Genomic DNA, 21,403 nt, shown 5'->3' with positions numbered 1-21,403 from the left:
GCCAGATTCACATGGGACCTGTACTATTATTGTGCAGAATGAGATGTTACACCATGAAAAAAAGTTTTCCGAAACATTCACATTTAGCAATCTAATTAGAAAGTCATCCCAAGTTCGGAGGCCAAAATAAAACACAATGGACAAATACAGTCATACAACCATAATTAAAAAATGCAAGTAAAGTGAACAAAAAAGACAGATTAAGAACAGCAGACTTTCTTACAAAACAATCCCACCCACAGCTAGATCATGCAAAAAAAAAGAAAAAGCAGCACTGAATACTGTTACAGGAATCCAGTGTAAGTTCCATTTGCAACAAAGCACGTAGTCAAATAGCTTTACATTTCTAAGAAATGTAAGAACGTTCTTTCAAATGTATACCACTAATTCATCAAACAATGCAAAATTTAATGAATACAGATAATACTTTTCTAACTACTTTCTTTTGGGCAAACTCAAATAAAAACTTCTCAAGACGAGCATCTCTAGCTTTATTGCATTTTCCCTTTAACTACTTCTCAAAGACTGGGGTTACTTTTTGTTTCTTGGGGGGCCACGGAGGGGGGAGGAAGGGGTTGTGTTCATTTTTGTTTGTTTTAATATGTTAACATCTTAAACATCAATAATGAAGGCTCAAAGAATTACCAGTGTTAATGCATTTGCATACCCACACGTCACACGCTAAGGCCTTGCTGTATGCATGAAATACAGAGTTATGAACACTCGAATTCCCATTCCAGGGAACACACACAACTGAGTGGTTATGCTAACGGTGCTTTACTTCAGGAAACAAACTTTAAAGTCTTTTACAGTAACATAAGCATATGATATTTTTTTCCCCCTGTACAAAATGTTTTCTACTTTTGTTTATTAACACGTGCAACAATTCTTGTGTACCTTAATCTAAATTTCTTTAGAGTAAGCATCTGAAGTAATATGCTGATAACACTTCAACACTTTTCTGCCAGCGCTGAAAGGCTCTCCAGACTCAATCCTACATTATAAATTATGATGATGATCTACAGCTCTTGTAAGACAAATAGTCCTCCCTGGACGAGAAGACAAATCGGCAATCAGCAGATTCCTCATACGGTATTTGCTGGTTTCGGGTAAGCGTTGGCTTTTTCACGTTTCAGAAAATGAACCAGCTCACTGTCTAGAGTCTCTCAAGGTATAAGAGCTACTGCTTGTTAGCAATGCTCGCTCCAGCTGACTCCATTTCACCATCCCAGTCAAACACATCAAATCAAACACAATAGTGCAAGCTGTCATACTGCAGAACAGAATTAGGCCATTCTCCCCACTTGGCACCTCTGTGGATAAAATCACTATGAAGACAGCTTGTAACAGAGTGGTTAGGAGACCAGCAGTGAATTAAATTAGTGGCAGAGAAAGCTTTGATTTTCTGCTACTACAGTGAAAATCCCACATCCACTCGCACTCCTAAATGTTAGATCTTGTGAATTTATAATTCCAGCAGACTGTCAAGTTCCATTTCTTTAATAAGAATTCATATATCTGGAAGCATTACTAGTATTTTAAGTAGCATACTGAATATGTGCCAAATGATCATTCTTAGGTCACTCACCTCAAAGACTCACAACTTGCTGCAGAAATCTTTTCTTGACCAATCAACCTCCTAATTCAATTACATTTCTCCCAGTTTTGCTCTTTGTTCCCCCCATATACGTGCACACACAATACTGTCATTCTTCCGCTACTCCGGTCTTACAGAACTAAACCAACAGCACATATTCATTCTAAAGCCTTCCCCATAACTCGAATTCAGTTCAGTTTTATTTCATTTGGCTGAAGGGAAGAAAAAACAAAACGCAACACAATAGGTTTTGCAACCTGATTTCAAAAACACATAAAACATCAGTTTAGCCCAAATCCTAGTGAAATGTTTTTAATGTTGCAACAAAATGGAAATGGATGTTCACTTCAAATGCATTTGAAGTGAACATCCTGCAACATTAGCAACAAAAGCAACCCACTTTGCCATTGGTTTTCCAAAACTATATAGGGTAGTTAAAAAAAAATTTCTCTTACATGTCCTGGAGCGTCTTCGATACATACGCATGAAATTGCATGATCTTATTGTTCCATGCTGCACTGTACATTTATGGCTATTCCTATCATTAAATCTCTTACCACAGTTTTCTCCTCAGTGATCACAATCTTGATTTTGCTTGGATTATTTTGCATTTCCCACATTCTCCAGTCCATATCCACAGGACAAACAATTCTGGCATAAGTTATTATTTAAATCCCTTACTATTATTTCCTCTAACAAAATTTACTGGTGTGATGTTTACACAGTTTAGATCAGTCACCAACAGGCTACAAAACAACAGAGTCAATAATAAATACTTCACCCCAATGCCTTATCTAAAATTTTAACAGCGTGTGGCACAACTGGCCATACCCCAGCAGCTTCCACCCTAATTTTGTACACGAGATTTCAAAGTAAAGGTGACCGTACACTGCATGTTGTAAGATTCTTTCATCTTAACAAAGCATGCTAGCTGAACAGGTTTAATTAATGGTAATCTTTATTTTAGAACCTAAAACAGTTTTACAATTTTCTGTTTATTTCCTAGCCCAAGAAGTCTTATAATATGGTGAAAGACTCTTCTTTTGCACAGATAAAGCCCCTGTTATCACCCAGAAGGGTGAAGATGATCTACTTTGGCAGTTAGATCCTCAAATCTGAACTTGCCTGGCTACCCTGGTTGGTGAGCCAAAGACAGAGCAACACTATGGCTATGATTCTTTTTTCTAGATGAAATTTAAATTTAACATCTGCCAAATCTACATACGAAACCAAAATTTAGTTGAGAGACAACACCTCTGCACTCCGTGTCAGATGAGAAGTTTTGGCTTCTGCACCTCTGACAGGAACACTGCACTGGAGATCAAGAATCAAAGCACTCCTGCGTAAATTTGGTAGGGTCTCCCCTTTGTAAAGAGTTCTGGGTTTTCATTTTTTAAAAATCTCTGACCTGGAATTTTTTTTTTTTTTTTAAGTGACATTTTCATTTTGTGTTGTAGCGGATAAAGGAGGGGAGTGTCACTGCTAGAACAAGTTACAGCATAGGAGAGTTACACAAAAGTATTTGCTCAATTGAACTTACAGACACATGACTAAAATCAAGGAAGTCAAACAGTCTTGTCTTTTACAAAGAATGCACAATTCATAAAAAAAAACAGAATATGACAGAACCAATTAATCATGGGCTAGATTTAACACTAACGTCTAAGTAGTAAGGATCAGACAGGAATTTGCTCTAGTCTCAGAAAAGATCACTGCTCTCCTGAAACATACTGAGTATGTCTTTGAGTGTGTCATATTCTTAGTTCACGTAAATAACTTTAGTTCTGCTAAGCTTTTCAGGTTTTTTTTTTCCTCCCACTTTAAGATGCACATTTATACTCTTCTCTCCATTTAGCCTTTCATATCTTTATATTCTGAGAAGCAACTACTACAAATACATTAGCTGTTATCCTATCTTTGCAAACCTTCCCTGTGGGCCTTATCAAACTTGAGACGCAACCTTTTCGGTTTCGAGGTCAATCAACTATCTAAATCCCTTCCAGCTATCCACCACTCCTACAAAAGTCCACAGAAGGAGGAAAAAAAATAAAGTTGATGTTTCTTCTATATCCCCTGCATTAAAGTACTAAAGCACTGAACAGCCACCATCGAACCTTCCCTCAGACACGCTGCCTTCTAAAGTCCAAGCAGCCCTTCCTTACAACTGTATGAATTACACATTCACAGCAAAAATAAAAATGTCATTGAACTGTCTGGACAGAAGGGGAAACGAAAAGAAAGAGGCAAGGATTTTGTCTCTTGTACATATTACCCTGCAAATCCTCAAGGAGTACTTAACCAAAAGATTTAGCCCCCCCCTTTTTTCTTTCCCCTGAAGATTAGGGGCCAGGGAAAGAAGGCTTCAGAGCACAGTCCTTTAAACACCCTTGAGCCAGGGAGGTCCTGCACCTGGGCTTGGCTGTAAAGATGAAAAGGGTTCAGCAGGTCCCAGCTTTATTCCCCACGAGGTAGGTTTGAACAGCCATTAGCAGAGCAGGCCCCTTAAGTGTCTGAGGGAGAGAATAACCTTCGCTCGGTATTCAGCAGCATTTTATTCCCAAATAAAACCACCAGCCCCGGCTCCAGCATCCTTACGAGAGCTACAAGGATAAGGACAACTCTTGGGGTTGTTCATCACTGCAGCCCTTGCTTCAGCTCTCCTTCTTGAGACCAAATACCGCACTTTGTATATTGGCACTTTTCCTTACTGTAATGAGAGTCCCTTTAATTGGTACTTAGTTAATCAATGTGACCGACCCACCAGGACTCAGTCCCACACAGTTCAACGTAGTTTCAACCAAAGTCTATCGATCTGCGGTTGGGAAGTTTAGCCTGTGTCTTCCCACACGCACTACTCAACCACTCACCAGTTCGGCAAACCTAAAGTCTCTACCAGGACTATTCAATTCTACCATTGAATTCAATTCAAATTCAATTCAGACTGCGAAGGGAAGAAGGGAGCAATCGAAGAGCAGTGCGGGGTAAGCCTCTCATCTGTCCTAAGTACTCCTTCATCTGACAAGTCAATTCAAGAGATGGATATTGCAGACTGCTTTTTTTTTTTTTTCAATTAAGAACACTGAAAAATGTACTCAAATGGTGATACGCTGCTTTAATTGTAAATGGTCAAATATTTCCAACAAAAGCAAATGCAAGTACTTCTGACAAGTCTCGATCTGAATATTAAGTTTCAACTTAATAAATATATTCAGAGAAGTTTGAAAAACATTGAGATCCCACCGGCAGATAGAACTCACACTGCAGCTGTAATATTTCATCAAGTGTTGGATGGTTTATGTCATTTGTGTGGAAAAAAGGAACATTTACTGTATCAGCAAATTCCTACGTTTTCCAGCTCGGCTATTGACATGTGTAAAGGGTATGACCATCAGTAAAAACAAAAAGTATACCAAAACCTTTGTGGGTCATCAATAATTGAGTTAAGCTACACTGAGTTATTTATTATTAATCTATTAACATGCTTTACTGTTGGGGGGCTTATCCCCTAAGCAGAGACTGGTTAAAAAAAAAAAAAAAAAACCACCAACACAAAACAAAACCAGAAAACCACCAAAAAAACCAGAAAACAACCCAAAATCTCTAAACCTAACTGTAATTTCGGTTTTTACTACAGCGTGTTTATAAAAACACATCAGTTGAAGAGCAGCTGCTCTTTAACAAAAAGCATTTCATATAGCTTTAGCTCTAGGATGCAAAAAACTATTCAAACATGCTTTGTAGGGCAACATTATTGCAAAAAGCATTTGTAGATCAACATTACAACAAAAAGCATTATTAAGGACCAAGAGCAAATTAAAGCTTTTAGATAGCCTTGACTTTCTTTGATGCATTGGAACACACGAAAGTAGATCTGTGCTGGCTAAAGCGGATATGCATTTTTGCAATAATGTTGTTTCCCTTGCCAATTTCCTACTCCTTTTGAAGAATTCAGGCAGTTGCTACTACAACCAGTACACGATAGGTTGCCTGTTTCAAACCTTTTTTTCTTACAAAAAGTCTAGCAAAACAACAATTTTTTTTTATTAATGTAAAATATTTTTTTTTATACATTTTATATACGTATAAGTAATTTTCTAGGGAAAAAACTATGCTTTTTATAACAATGTACACTTTGGGAATATTTTCAAAAGGAAAGATACATGCGTTTGAATGCTGTGTGAGTAATTTTTAAAAAGCTTTAAAACAAATTCAATGCATTTAAAATGCTATATAAATCAACATTCAGGATGAAGGGTCAACAGGGGTTAAACTGTCTGTCCTTCTTGACTACATTCATAAATGTCTTTTCTAGCTGTACTTATAGAAGCAACTGCAGCGTAACTCGGATATTAAAACCTCCAAGGAAACCAACAATAAAAGCTGCGAAGAATTTCACAAGGGTTTTTTTTTTTTCCTTAGGTGTTAATTAAATGATCATTTAACACTGAAATGTAAACACAACATTTTCATCTACTGACAGCATAGCCTATTATAAATCCAGGGTAATAAACGTCCTGGTGTTAATACTCTGAACCAAGTTCCCACAACACACTAAGATGCCTTGTCGTGTCTAAGGTTAAGCATCTAGACACAAAACAAAGATTGTGCCTACTCGACTTCCAGTTCAATTTTCCCATCGCCCAGTGACCTAGGTAACACTTTGAGCAATAAAGAATAAATTTAATTTCTGCAGCATTTTGTGAGGATTAGGAACAATTGTTGGCCTGCAATGACTTTTTATCCTTGGATTCTTTCTCTTCCAGAGCATTCCTCCAGTTCTAAAAGAAAATTCTGATGGTTTAAGACACAGAACAAACAGAACTTTAAATTAGGCTTTTTTCAATCAATTGGAACTGTTGGAGGGGAAGCAATCAACCTTTCTTTGGACTTTTCTCAGCTATTCAGTTACTTTAGGCTTTAATCTTCCACTCGCAGAAGAAACCTACCATCATAGGGACAAGCCTCTATACTTTCACATCTTCCCTTGGCCTGATTTATTCTTCTATTCTATTCTTTTTTTAATCAAGATGACACGACTGCACTTAAACGTCCACTCTGTGCAAGCCGAGACTTACAGATGTCCTCTTTACAACATTTCACACCATGTTTCTGCACCACATAATAATGGCATTTCCTCTGACATGCCTTTTTACTTTTCATTACTTCCTTCACTGAGATTCAGTTTCCTACTTAACTCCTGCCTAAAAGGTTTCCTATATCACAATTTACCAAAGCTTTCAAGGTTAACCCTCCAGGAACAACCCAGGGAGTGATTCAGACTGGGCATGAATATGGTTACAGGTGACCCAAACCCGGTTATTTTCATTTTCATATTAAAAAGCAATTATCTGAATTTTCAGCTTTGACCGCTATCATGTCAACAAAATTATGAAGGATAGTTATTTATGTCTGGGGCCAAACAGGTCAAGGTAACAAACCCATAACAGCTATAGTAGATGCCTCCATTACTCTGAATACCACCACATTTTAAAAATTACTTTGGCTTAAGTAATTATTAATATTATTCATGTTTTTGCCTTAGACATAAAGTATCAACACCTAATAGCATCAAAGATTTTGAATTCTAGATATTTACATTAGTCCAGAAGAATCGCCTTAAGCTGTATTTCTGCTTGCTTGGTGTTTAACATGATTTTCAAATTAAGGTTAAAAGTGACTATGTAAACTGTTCTGGAGTGTTTGTTCTAATGAAAAATCAATAGTTCTAAGTATCTCTACAGATGCCTTTCACTGAAATTAGTCAGCTATATCACTTGGTAATGCAGACTATGTAACGATTTAGTGATCTGCCCAGTAGCAGAATGAGCTTACAGCCCCAGAAGTCCATCCAATTTGCCATTTTATCCCATAGCAAAGGAAATACCACTTGTAAGAAATTATGGATTTTTATAATTAAAGAAATAAAGGCAAATTTAACTGCAATTTAAAGACATCCTCCAATTATCTCAAAATTAACAATACAAACATCCATCCTGAGAACACCATTTCATATGAAAAACGTTTGGTTTGAATTTTAAAAATCCAATACTATTACTTCAAGTAATAACATTTAGTCTGATTTCGGTATATTTGGTACACCATATTTTTTTTCCCTGCACAGCATCGTGGCAGGTGCTGTGAAAATACAAAAGAAAGCATAGCTCAGGAAAAGCCTACAGATTAAGAGATTCTAAATCAAAGGGCAGGAAGAGTAATGTAGTGAAGTTTGAAGTCCAGTAATTACACACAGTGATAATACATTTTACTTTTTTTTTCCTGAACTACATTTCAAAAGTTCATTCTGGTTCCACCAACACTCACTCAGCTCCATCTAAGGCTGAATGTTTGCTGTTGCTAGGATATAACTGCTGCAAGTTGTACACCAAATGCTTATATATAATTCTGGCTTCTGTGCTCAAAAATAAATCACCTGATAAATTAAACAAGTTTTTGCAGCACTTCCAAAATCTCTGAAAAGTCCGCTTGCCATCTCTAACCCTACATAAGTAGGGTTCATGTCTGAAGCACAACTGCAGTTGGTATTTTTGTTTTGCTCATGAACTCCTAAAGGATGACCAAGTTTACAGTTTCGAAACATTTAGCAGAGAATGAGAACTGAAGGTAGAAGCAAGTGATGGCAGGACAAAAGAAAAGACACGCAAGCAAGCCAAGTTGCATAAAGTATTCAAGCTCCTAAATCACTTTTTTTTCCGAGATTAAAAAATTTACAGGTGACAAAGGAGGAGCAAACAGCCTTTATAACGTCTCACAAAAGTTTATCTCCTAAATCTTCCATCCAAGAAGTGAATGCCAGAGATAAGCACAGCGAAACCGAGCACAGTGGCCAACGTTTTCACTTTAGTTTCTTCATACAAGTAATGAACCTCAACAAATATTTTTTTTAATACCTATTTTTAGATTGTCCTATCTTTACCTATAAAGTCCCATCTTTATTTATAACAGCAAAAATAAAACTCACAGGACTAACTGACAGCGGACTTGCAGCGTGTGGGACCAAATTCACTCCAAAAACATCCTCGACTGAAGCATTAAGACCCTGTATTGGTAACGACGCACTGACACAGCAAAGTTATGGTAATGGTGCTTCCACGCTGCAAGAAAGAGTAGTAATTACTGTTATGTATTAAATTAGGGAATTGTTTTTAGTTGCTGGTTTATGATACCACAAAGCCAAAATTGTGTACATACACTATATCCAGTAGCTCTTAGCTAATAATTTTGAAAGATACTTATTTTCTAAGAACTATAGTCACTCTTCAAAAGCGATGCTACTAAAATAACGCTGGTAATCAAAAATAACTGGTATTAAAATTGGTATGTTCTTAGCAACTTCTCTATTCATGAGTGTATTATTTGTTTAGATAAAACAATTTAAACATTGTATTTGAACTGTGGCAGAAAACCACAAGTAGTCATAACACTGGCAGGATATACACAATGTGTGGAAGACTTATTTGTTTCTATTAACTCTAAAAGGATAAGACTTAAATCATTACAAAAAAAAAATATCAAGTTTCCTTGTACACAAGCTGCCAGAATGTCCCATAACAAATTATAAAAACTTAAACAAATAACTAAAAAGACACCAACACACTTTCTTGGGAAGAATCAAGAAATGAGGTGGCTTCACAATTCACACTCAAATAAATCTTTAATTGCTGCACATCCAGCACACTCCCGCAACAAGGTGGAGCGCGCAGTAATGTTATCGCAGCACATACAGCAGGGGAAACCCGCCCATTACTCTCATCCAACAGCGGATCTACTTGCAGAAGGAGAAGGAATTCTTCAATATTGCCTTTTGAAAATGGGAAACTCATTCTTGCCCCTCCTGTGATTTTTAACATCTACAGCCACCTGTTTGCAGTTGGAATAGGATTTCAGAGGCTCTGGGGTAATGAGCACTTTTTTAATAAGCCATTTCTCCAGAGCTGTTAAAACAGATTCAGACTGAAGATAAATATCTTCTCTCCAAAATGATGACTACAGTCTCACTTGCCATGATGACTGCCAAAAGGAATATGACAAAACCATAAATTAAGCCTCAAGTGCAGCTACCTTAACAATGAGACCAGCACTTAAAAAAATATTTTAAAAGTCGCTGTTTTAGCACCTTACATATACCATCTTTGTATCTTTTTTTCTTTCCTAGCTAATGGTTGGGGGTTTTTGTCTCTTGGCAAAGGTAAAAAAAAAACCACACAGCAAATGATGCAAATCACAGGTTCTTCTGCAGCAGCTCAAAAACCAGAGACCGAGAGCCGCCTGGAGAACTTTCCTCCTCTTTGCATCAGCCGCCCGGAGCGGGCAGCGGCGCTCGGGGTAGCGGGCTGGATGAGTAATGATGTCGGTCCGACCGGACAACGGTAACCCTGGCAACTGTAACCTGCAATTCCTGCCTAACCATTGTGGGATTTATTGTGGCAGGGGCCAAAGAGGCCAAGAGTAAAATGAAGCAGAGAACTATGGTGTCTGACACATCTAGTACCACACACTTTAATCATAGCTGGCAGAAATTAATTCAGGAGGAATTTTTGCAAGGGCCCCCCATGCAGCGTGTTTTGTTGTTGTTGCTGCTGCTGTTCTGGCCTAAGATTTTTTTTTTTTTTAAAAAGGGGGTTTTTGATGTTTAGTAGTTTTTCTCCTTCAATAATTAGCTGTTAGGAATTTTTTTTAAAGTGACTAACAGACATCTCAAAATGGAATGTTTATGAATCAGACCATATTAAGGTTTTGTCCTTTAGAGGTGAAACATCTTATTCATAATGTTTATCTTCTCAAGTATATATTAGAAAGAAAAATGTATTTAATATCAGACCACATCCACTAGAAAGATTGTTTTTCCAAAGCAAATATTGGTCAGTAAGGAAACTTAACCTCATTCCAAGCGCAAGAAATGTAAATCAAAAGGGACAAGCTTTGTGCATGGCATTCAATAACCTTTACATGCCACTGATTAATAAAGGTATCCTTTAAAACCGAATTTTCAAACAGCTTTGGGTCCAGCCACTTGGTATCCTGCAGCAAGCGGGCAATCAATGAACTGTGATCTAACCAGCCAAAGTAAGCAGTCAAAATCTATTTGCCTCAGCTAAGCACTCACTGGGCTGGAGGGGTTCTCCGTACAAAGGTACCATCGTTGATGCGAGACAAGCGGGTGTGAGTGGGCAGGCAGGTCACTGGAAACAACTCATCCCCCTTCTCACAGGGAAAGTACTTGTTGAACGAGGACTTGCATTACCCCAGGGGATTTACAACAGCACCTTCATTTTAACAGGATTGGATCAAAACAGAGGTTCATGTACATTTTGCTTTGAAAGATACCTTGCAAGGTAAGATTAATATACCCTACAGCACTACTTAGACTATTTTTAGCATTAACTACTTCCTATTGAAATATTTATGTCAAAACACCTTTGCAGATAGCTCTTAATGGGAAAATCAGTTTCTGCTTTGACTAAAATTATTCATTTTAACTAGTTCCAGGAGATTTCTTGGAAGGCTGCTAAATCAGAAGGAAAGTAACCTGAAAAAGAATTTGTTTAATTACCTTTGAAAATCAAGCGTCTTTAGACACAGAAAATAATGCACTGTCTCTTTTAAACTCTCAACCTATCGCTTTCCTTTACTTACACTTCCCATCTGTCAACAAGTGCTTGTAATTTTATTACACTGTCCTGTAGTTTATGCAGAGTTGGTATTATTTTACAGAGTTCTGTTAATGGACTGGATAAATGGTAATGCTATTTAAACTAGTCTCCTGCTCCAGCAAACACAGCTGCAACTGTACTACTATTTCTAGGCAAACATCTTGACCTGAACACGCAGTGCTCTCTCAACCCGTCCAAAGAGAAATTGGAGCAGACAGCAAAGGGAAAGCATAGCCGGCCGCTGGCTGCAACCAACTGTGTCTAATCATAATTCATATACAGTGTACCCTCTTTCTTTTATATTGCATTTAGGCTACACAACAAGCATGTGTGCTTCTTCACCTGGCATCTCATTTACAGCCAAGGGTCAAATGGTAATTATTATTCACAGAAGCTCAAGACTATGTTGAAAACTCGCAGTACACACACTGTTTGATTAGCTGTTGAATGCCAAAAATAAATACTAAAACCGAAACGTATTATACGTGTTACTGATCACATTTAGAGAAACTTTATTCTCCTTAGAAATATATTTGCTTGAATGTAAATACATATAAGCATATACAATGATGTATGTAAAAAAACCCACCTCATTTTCGTATTCTTCATAGTGATCAAGCTACATATAATACGAAAAACTGACCAAGACCCTTTAACTAGCATCAGTCCTTTCATTGGCCTGACATTTTTCTTAATTACAACTTTAGTGTTAAGCGACTGTAGATTTTCAGTAGTGCTCATATTTTCTTTTATTCATGAATACATTATAACCAGACATTCACTTTCATGGTCTGATCAACAATAACCCTTAGGCAGAGGAAATTTAATACTGTGAAGCCAGTGATCTCTTACTTTCCACCATATATGCTATGAGCATTTGTGTGCTTTATGTCAAAGGACATTATAGATTTAGGACAAGCATCTATCAAATATACAATTCCAAATTAAATATATTCAAGTACGATTTTGCCTGAAGCGTGCATCCATTTTTTGCCTGCAAATTACGGCTCATTCCTATTTTACATGAATTTAGATAACAACCATTACACTATAGGAGGAATAATAAAATGATCATAAATCCCTTTCATTTTCCTTCCTGATGGAAGCAATATCTTTGTCATGGCTGATGGAAATTATAAAAGAGACTCAACTGTTAATATAAAAATATAAAAAACCACATATGAATATATTATAATATTATTATAGCAGAGTAAAATATTTTTGTCAGAACAAAGCCTTCAGGAGCTTTCTGGCCTAGTAATCTAGTAATTTAGCAACTCATTGCAGGGAAGTTCTGGAAACAAAGCCTACATCCAAAGCAAAGGAAAGAAACAAGAATACACAGAACTAAATATTTACACTAATAACAGAGTAATTTTCAGTTTACCATTTCATATTACTATGAGAAGGGAAAAAAGAACTATTATTTCACAATATGAAAACAAAATTCAAAGTATAATGAAGCTTTTATTCCTCAAAATAAAAGCTTCATTATACCATTTGTTCTCAAGAATATTTCCATGTACTAAAGCAGAAACAAATCAGAGGAACCCCACCTTCCTCCACCTTCACTTTTTCTTTTTTCCAAGCACACAAGGGAAAACACTCAATAAAATCAGCAATTTCAACAGCAGAAGGCTCACCTGAAGTCTAAAGAAATATGTCAAATACATATCTAATTAAAACAGGGCTGAATTTGTACCACCTTTTCAAAGCCTACTTAAGTGTGTCATGTTGTATCCCTTCCATACCACATACTGTAACTTACAGGTACCTTGAAATTTATTTTGTTACAATATCTGATCATGTAGATAAATACAGAAATCAATATCTAAACTTCACATTTTTACTGCAAGAGAAATAAGTGGATTCTTAAAAGGGCCAAGGGGTCAAACCATTAATTCAAAAATATTGCCAAGAGTAAAACATTATCAAACCAAAGACTACAACCAAAACAAAAACTCATTACCCATTTTGATACAGCTTTTATTTAAGGTAAACATTTCATAGTTTTTCCTGCCCAGAGTTTAACTAACTTAGTTTTCTTTGCTAAGACACAGGAGAGACTTCTCCACAGACCTACCATTTGCCACTGCTATGATTTTTCTGGGCAAGTGTGCAGAGCCACAAGAACGGAACACCACAAAACCAAAGCGCTTATACAGTGCTGTAGCTCTGGGTCAGAATCTCCACAGGCATTTCTTTATTTCTTTTAACACAGAAACCAAAAAAAAAAAAAAACCCAAACAGAAGAAAAGGAAAGCAAAAGTATTCTTTCAGTAAAACTTCATTACAGAAGAGGGAAGGGATGAAACAATATTTTGTCTCATACAACTATGAGTACCTAACCTGAACTTAAAAAATAAAGTCTTGCAAAGCAGTCAAAGTACTCAGCTTGAACAAAACATCACTGTTCCCAGATGCACTGTAACCCTGTTTGAGGCAAAAGACAAAAAGCCTAATGCAAGACACAACAGACCAATTCCACATTTTCCAGAATAATAGTTATTGGGTCGTGCCTACTTACAGCCTGTATAACTTCGGCGTCCCCAGAAAGAGCAGTTCAGAAAGCAACTGGAGGTTATTTCTGTTTAGGCGCCTTTAGAAAGAAAAAGAAAAGGTTGTGTTAAATTACAAATGCTACAACAATGCAATGCAATCACTTCGAGCAGGCATCCCAGTGCTGTAACAAGCTGATTTTAAAGACCAGAAAGGCTATGTAATGCCGGTCCATTAGCGGAGACATGGTCCAGCAGTAAATTTACCATGGACTAATTACATTTTCTGGTTTCCCCACCAGACCATATTACCTATTTTATGAAAGATTTTGAATTTCTGTAGTGTGAATCAATCACTAAGTCAGGGCTCTATCCTTCAAAAACAGCCAGAAAACTAAAAATACAATATCAGCAGTGTAACTTCAACTCCCCACCAATTCTGTGTTCCTCTTGGTATAATGAAGTAGACATTTTGTGACCATGGAAATGTTCCAGGGAACAGGTATCAAATGTATACACTTAGATAAGTAATGAGAACGTATCTAAAGATCCATGTAACCTATATAAATTAAAAAAACAAAACAAAGAAAACTATTACAGAAACCCTGATCAAATAAAAGTCGGGAAAAATCGAAAAAGTCCCAGCTTATATTTGGCATTACGGGGCAGGGGGGGGAGCTGCATACAACTTTCTTTCCATAGCTGTAAAGATACAACAAAAGGAAGTTAAATTAAAAATAAAAAAAAAATGTAATGAGTTGCACCTAAGACAGTAGAAAAGGAAAAACTGCAACTGGTATCTGGGAGGTACCCATTTGTCTATGAAGTTTCTCACTGAACACGCTGACCAAGGTCAAACCTACTTCGTTTGAGGTGACAAGTTCAAATCCTACAGTAGTATAGCCAGGGGCAATAGAACAACCTCTAGCCAAGACAAATATATTCCCTCTTCATGATCTTTTTTTAAACACACAATGCAGATAATTCTTTCTAATGTGCGTAAGCGACAGCCCTGGAGCGCAGAGTCATACCAGTCAAGAATTCAAGCTCAAACCAGGTTTTTGGTTGTTTCCAAGCAATGCACCACACATGCCACCTGCTACTGAAGCAAAGCAACGTACTGAAAAACCTGTTTTGTCCCATCAGGCTCATCACAAGTCCCAGTTTGCAAAGGATGGTGCTTCTCAATGCAATAATTCAAGGCATTTCTGGACACCAGACTGCCTGGTATTAGCTGATATTTATGTTATCCTTACAGCAGTTACGTTATATACTGCTACCAAATATTCCACAAGGTGAAAAAAGATACTGGACAGCACTTCTGCAAAATTAAATTTTAAAATTTTATAAAGCTTCAGAATTTCCTGATTGTTAGTCTTAGGGCTGGATTCAAACAATTGCACCTGTTTAGCCTCTCAGGGCTCATTTTTCATAAACGTTGTTCCATCTAAAGGTCTTTCAAATTTAAAGGGTTTTCCATAAATTCCCACAGATACAGACACTTACAAACTCAATATCCAGTTTTACATAGCTCCATGGTTTGGTTCTCTTAGTTATTGATCCTTTAAAGTTCAATGTGACTACTGATGAGAGCAAAATAATCCAAAAAACCCACAGGTTTGCTCCCACATTTCAAACCATATGCAAGCAGTTAGCTTTGAGATCTAGATATCCATACTTCTCCAGTTTTAGTGTCACGTTCCTTTTTGTTAGTCAAGCACCAGATAATTCTAATTTCTTTAAGCAAAAGAAATCTAAATCACACAGAAGATTAAAAGTAAATGAAGAGTGATGAAAGAGAACCTGAAAAAGAAGTACTATAGTACTGGGATAAGTGACATGACTGAAGATGAAGTTTAATAAGAAATAGGAAAAACAAGGCTTAATTCAGGAACAAAAAAAAACCAAAAAAAACCACACACAGATCTGCATTGTGATCTTGCAAGTTATATTTCCAAATCAGTAGAAGGAAAGTTTTTAATATAAAAGAAAGATAGAGCTATAAAGAAGTTAATGACTAGCAGAAGACTTCCGATTTGAACATTGCTTAAAAAGAAAATCTTACCTACATAAAAAAGAAAGTGATATATTTCAGTGTTTGTGGATCTACTGTATTTTCAAAATAAGGTCATTTTTAAATAGATATTTTCTTACCTTTAGTAAATTTATATATAAAAGCATATACTAAGGCCAAAAAAATGAAGTAGTAGGAAGAAAATGGACTCAAAATAATAGTAACATTTGTGATCAGAAAAGAATAACGTGAAAATGGAATTCTTAGACATGAACCTGAACAAAGGGTTAAAAAAAAAGAGAAGTAAGAATTCATTCATCTTCTCTTTCCTAAATAGATAGTTCAGACTTAAACCTCTAAGTCCATCATTACATATGAAAAAGTACATGGGAAAACATGCAGGGTAAAGACTTGGGAAGTTAATCTCTAATCAGAAGCTATTCGGGATAAAAATTTCTGTTAGTATTTTTAAGGAGTCTATTAGGTTCAGACACTAGACAATAATGGCAAGCTCTACCTGAAGGGGCAATGAAATCACTCAGTATCTGTATTTTAGTTCCATATATTACAAAAAAGGCACTATAGTACAAATGACATAATATTAGCTGATGATAAAGTTCTTGAGGCAGGCTGCCTTTCACTATCTGCAGCAACAGTCTTACAAGGACACACAGCATCACTTTAGAAGGATATTTCACAGGTGAAACACTTGTGCCAGTGCACAGTGTAGAGAAACACTTATTTCTATACAAGCAGTTAATAATTTAGATCAGGAGTTTACCTGTTGTTCACATGGCCCACACAATTGAGTATACCGTTAACATACTGATGCATGTGCTGCTGTACAGACTTTAAAAATCTAATTTCATTAATTAACCTAACAATAAATAGCTCTGCCCTCGTGATTCAGCGGTTTCTACCAAGTGAGTTTGGCACTTAGAATTAGTGTTTCAACCTACATTTTTACTTTGCCTTTCACAAAATCAAAACATTTGTGCTTTGACTAAGTGGCTAAGGGAATACACAAGTGAAATAAATTACTGATCTTCTACTTGGAATAATTTCATCCCATTCATTGGAGTTTCTTTTAGAACTAAGCTTTCTCTACCAAAAGTCTGACCATTCTTTATCACCAGCGTCTCAGAATATCAAACACTAATTTTCATGAAAGCAATAGTGGGAAATATGTCCTTTATCATACTTCAAAAAGAGGCTTTGGCTACTCTTTACATCTAGCTAGTTATAACAGATGCTTTCATAGGGGTCAAAGCGCTGTATTTAAGCTTTCTACAAGGAGATTTTATGAACCAGACTTCATTGAAATGAATTTTTCAAGACTATAATATATAGTTCTGTTTAAAAATAATGCTATGAATTCACACGTTAAGTACACGTGAAAAAGGATGTAAGGCAAATCCGGACTGCACGGAGTAGTATAGTATCACAGCACACAACAGCTTCAACAGTCACTATGAAGAGATTTCAATCTTTGAGACAGCGCCACATAATGACTCCAAAAAACACATTCCTTTTTTAAAACGCTTCACTAATATACACAGTTCTCCAATATTTCCACTTTTTCAGGTGACCTCATGTTTCATTTTGCCCGAAATAGCAGTACCTATCCAGAACACACAGACATAATGGAACAAGAGTGAGACAGGCATGATCCCCTTTCTCCCTGGAGCTGAAACCTGAGGTTTCAGATGCACAGATGGATCGCAGAACCCATGACTATGGATTGCAAAGAACTACAGCTACTGCACCACATTTTCTTCCAGTGTGTGTTGGCAGAGACCTCACCACAGCCAGTGTTTCCCCTGGGACCAACATGAGAGGAGAAATTTCAGTTGCATCAACTGAACTGCTCTTCCAGAACTGGCATGAAGTTCAAGGTGAAGCACTGAAGAAATAGTGATGAGATATTCCATACTGCTACCATTCAGTTTCCCAAATGGGCTAGAAAAATTTGCTTTTCTCAAGCAAAAGCAGAGAGTTCAGCAGAGATGAAGTGTTAGTGGTATAAGCAACAGAAAACGTATGGGAGAATCTCTTCTAACATTGCAATACCTTGGACTGTGAAGTCCCTCAGCAGTGGCCAGAAATGAATGGATGAGGATCCAACACCACAGAATTCTTTCAATTTAGCAGAACTGAGGCATAGTTGCAATTAAAATCTATAACTTTTTCTTCTGTTACTGAATGCATCTTTAGGAAGAGATTTGGCAAATCGAAAGACTGGTACAGGTAAATTTTTGAGTTTTTCACGATGAATTCAAGTGAAGTCCACATACTACCAGAAGCACACAAAATATTTTAAATACATCAGCTTAAAGCTCCCAGAGCTGAGTCTCCTTACTGGCTGTAGAGAACAGGCTAGCTTTGCAGAGATGGGTGCATATCTAGATTTTACTTGTCTTCTGCATGCAGCCAGAGGGTATGCAGAGGACCACAGAGTTAGAGTAAACTGCAGGGAGAGCACCTCACGCTCCCAGTGACACACATCCCAATCCACTGAAGTTCAGCCATGCCACCAATCCATTCTGATGTCTCTCTCAAGTTTTCATGACTCAGTAGCTGCGATCTGGTATCAATCATGCATGGGGAGGATGGGAGGAAAAAAAAAAAACACAACTCATAATTACACTGTCTGCAATGTAATCATCTGCAATTGCTATAATTCATGAGCAGGTCTGTATTTGTTTCCCAGACTTGTTACAACCTTCACCATAACTTGCTTCTGGTCCCATTGTAATCACCTGCATACGAGGCTGCACAGCCTCTCTCGGCAACCAAGCTGTTCCAGTGCTTTGCTCTCCTTGCGGTGAAGAAGTTTTGCCCTTATACCCAGTCATAACCTCGTATCAATTTATGCTCATCGTCTCACCACAGCGATGAGCCTGGCCTGAGCTTTTTGATAACCACCTCACCGGTACTGGAAGGCTGCTATTCCATCCCTCCCAGTTGCCCTCCAGTGGATTTTAGTTCAAGTAGATGCAATTCCAGCCATAAGCCCCCTAAAATAACAGAAGCCCTGAAGGATAACTTGAAAACTGATCGAAGTTAAGAGCTGTTCCAAATAAATTATAAGCCAGCTGTATTCTTTAATTAGAAACAGACTATCCCATTGGGTGCACGGAGACTGAGAGCCTTCCAAAACTCTAACTACAGATGCATTTTATTCTACCACCATTGCTTCAGGAAGAAGGATAGAAGGCTTCCAACTCACACAAAGTTAATGATAGCAGAAGTCATTATTTTTCATTCCTCCTTCAAATTCAGCAGAGAGAAGTAAATACACTATCTGCACATAGTAGCACACTGCACTGTATGGCTTAGAAATGGTACTCTTCAAAGAAGCACGTACACACGTCAGCAGAAAACATTATTATCACACACATTTAAAAATACTATGGAACATCTTTTCACTGAAGCTCATTTGCAAAATATTAATAAACTTTAAAAGCACACAAGCATTTTTTTCATTAAATTTACATTTTAAATGAAAGGACATGTTAGTAAACAAACAGCTGAGTGCCCATGCAACAGCACTTTCTACTTCAATGACAGAGCCCACCAGGCTCCTCAACTAGTTCCAAGAGGTTACACGGATATGCATTTACTGGAAAGGTCTAAGATCAGTTCAGGCTTTAAGAGCCCAGGAAATACAAAATCAACCTACAAAATCATCCAAGTACCTTAAAACAGAAAGCTAGCGCACAGCACCCAAATCATCACCATGGACTGGTTTAACCATCAAGTCTTAGAAACCTGACCTCAGATACATAGGAACAGAATAATATACATTAGAATGTGTGATGCCTATTTCCTCACCAGAGAACTTCATCTCGAGCTTGACTTAGGCTCATGCCTGCAAGGAAGGCAAGCCTTATAACTTTTCAACAAAATACATGATGCTGTATCTGCCAGAGGCAGAGAACATCTGTGCATCTGTGTCCAAAGCCACTGAACTTCGACACATCTGGCAACTGCTGTCTGTGAATGTGACTTGCATGAACATGTCATCAAGTGAGAAGGTCCAAGAACTAAGAACTAAGCAAAAGATTGTGCCAGTTTTTCCATTAAGAATTCTCTGCAAAGATCTTCTCATCTCTAGTCAAACTACTCATAATCTCATTAAACCTAGCAATATCAAGTTTACTGACCACATGAATAAAAATTGGAATCTGAGGAATTCAAGGATGGTCTTAGAGCATTTGGATGCCTAAGTCAAAGTTTTCCCCAGGTCAAGAACCATTTAATCAGGGCTCCATTTTTCGGGCTAAATAGTGACTAGTTAGGAAAGATAACTAAGTTAGTTCCAATTTAATATCAAATACCAATTAGATATTTGTTTTAGTAAAAAAAAAAAAATCTGAAAGAAAGGAGGACAGACACTGCTGCAAACTCAGTTTCTTACTTGTGTAGGAAGTGGTGAAAGTTACTTTGCAAACTACAGTACTACATTGTATTACTTGAACCCTAACATATTTTTTGTCCTTCATTTTCTTCTCACACAGGGTTGATGTTGAGTCCAAAATTACCACATTCCCCCGCTACCCCAATCAATTCTCCATACATTATGCAGAACAGTATTTCACACAGAGATTTAGGAGTCTATACTCAGTTTTCTTTTTTTAAAAGGTCTTCCAATATGATCTGAGCTAGGACAAGGTCTTTGTTTAGTTGGGTTTTGGCTTTTTTTTTTTTTTTGCTATGAAGAAAGTAGAGAAACCAAGGTTGTTGTTTTCTGGAAGCTTCTGTATTCCTTATTGTTTGAACAGAAACAATGCCTCTATAAATAGCTGTCATTACTCTTATTAATTCTGCCTATGGCATTTAAAAAATTGAAAACCAAAGCAAAAGCCAGGAAACTACAGGCTGGGCAGCCTCATCTCAATACCTGGGAAGGTGATAGAGCAAAACAGAAGCTATTTCTAGACACAGTAATGACAAGATGATGACTGTGAGTAGTCAGCATGGATTTATAACTGGGAAAGTCATTCCTAACCAGCCTGATAGCCTCCTACAATGAATAAGGAACTTGGCAGATGAGGGGAAGGCAGCGGATGTTGTTTATCTTGACTTCAGTAAAGCTTCTGACACTCTCATAATAGTTGTGCTCATAGACAAACTGATGAAGACCAGGCTACAAAAGCAGATGGTGGACTAAAAATTGTCTGTGCCAAGTTCAAAGTGTGGAAAGATCAAAAAGATCAAATATCAGTGGCACAAAGTCCAGCTGGAGGACAGTGACTATTAGTGTACCACAGGAGTCAGTACTAGAGCCAGTACTGTTCAGCACCTTCATCCACAGCCTGGAAGATGGGACAGAGTGCACTCTCAGTATGTTTGCAGATGACACAAAACTGGAAGGAATGACTGATGCACCAAGTACCAGCAGAACTGGGACAGGCAGGAGAATTGGTCAAAAAGGACCTCATGAAGCTCAACAAAGGGGAAAAGCAAAGTCCTGCACCTGGGCAGCAATAACGTCATGCACCAGCACACACTGTAGAACAACCAGTTGGAAATTGGCTTCACAGAGAAAGGCCTGGAGTCCTGCTGAACAAGAAATTAAACTGGAGCCAGCACCGTGCCCTTGCAGAAAAGGCCACCAGCA

The 21,403-nt window shown here is 37.4% G+C and overlaps 1 protein-coding gene across 5 annotated transcripts in view; it reads right to left on the bottom strand.

The window, feature by feature from the left end:
• Positions 1-21,403, bottom strand: part of SLIT2 (slit guidance ligand 2) — a 257,533-nt gene that overhangs the window by 223,122 nt on the left and 13,008 nt on the right. For all 5 annotated transcript variants that reach the window (XM_074147922.1, XM_074147924.1, XM_074147926.1 and 2 more), the window contains exon 4: positions 13,796-13,867. In XM_074147922.1, the coding sequence (XP_074004023.1) occupies positions 13,796-13,867 (72 nt within the window). The remainder of the gene's footprint in view (positions 1-13,795; positions 13,868-21,403) is intronic.

This window comes from Numenius arquata, chromosome 5, assembly GCF_964106895.1.
Source record: "Numenius arquata chromosome 5, bNumArq3.hap1.1, whole genome shotgun sequence".
NCBI lineage: Eukaryota > Metazoa > Chordata > Aves > Charadriiformes > Scolopacidae > Numenius > Numenius arquata.
The sequence above is the reverse complement of the archived record's forward strand: the minus strand, read 5'-3'. Positions and strand labels throughout refer to the sequence as shown.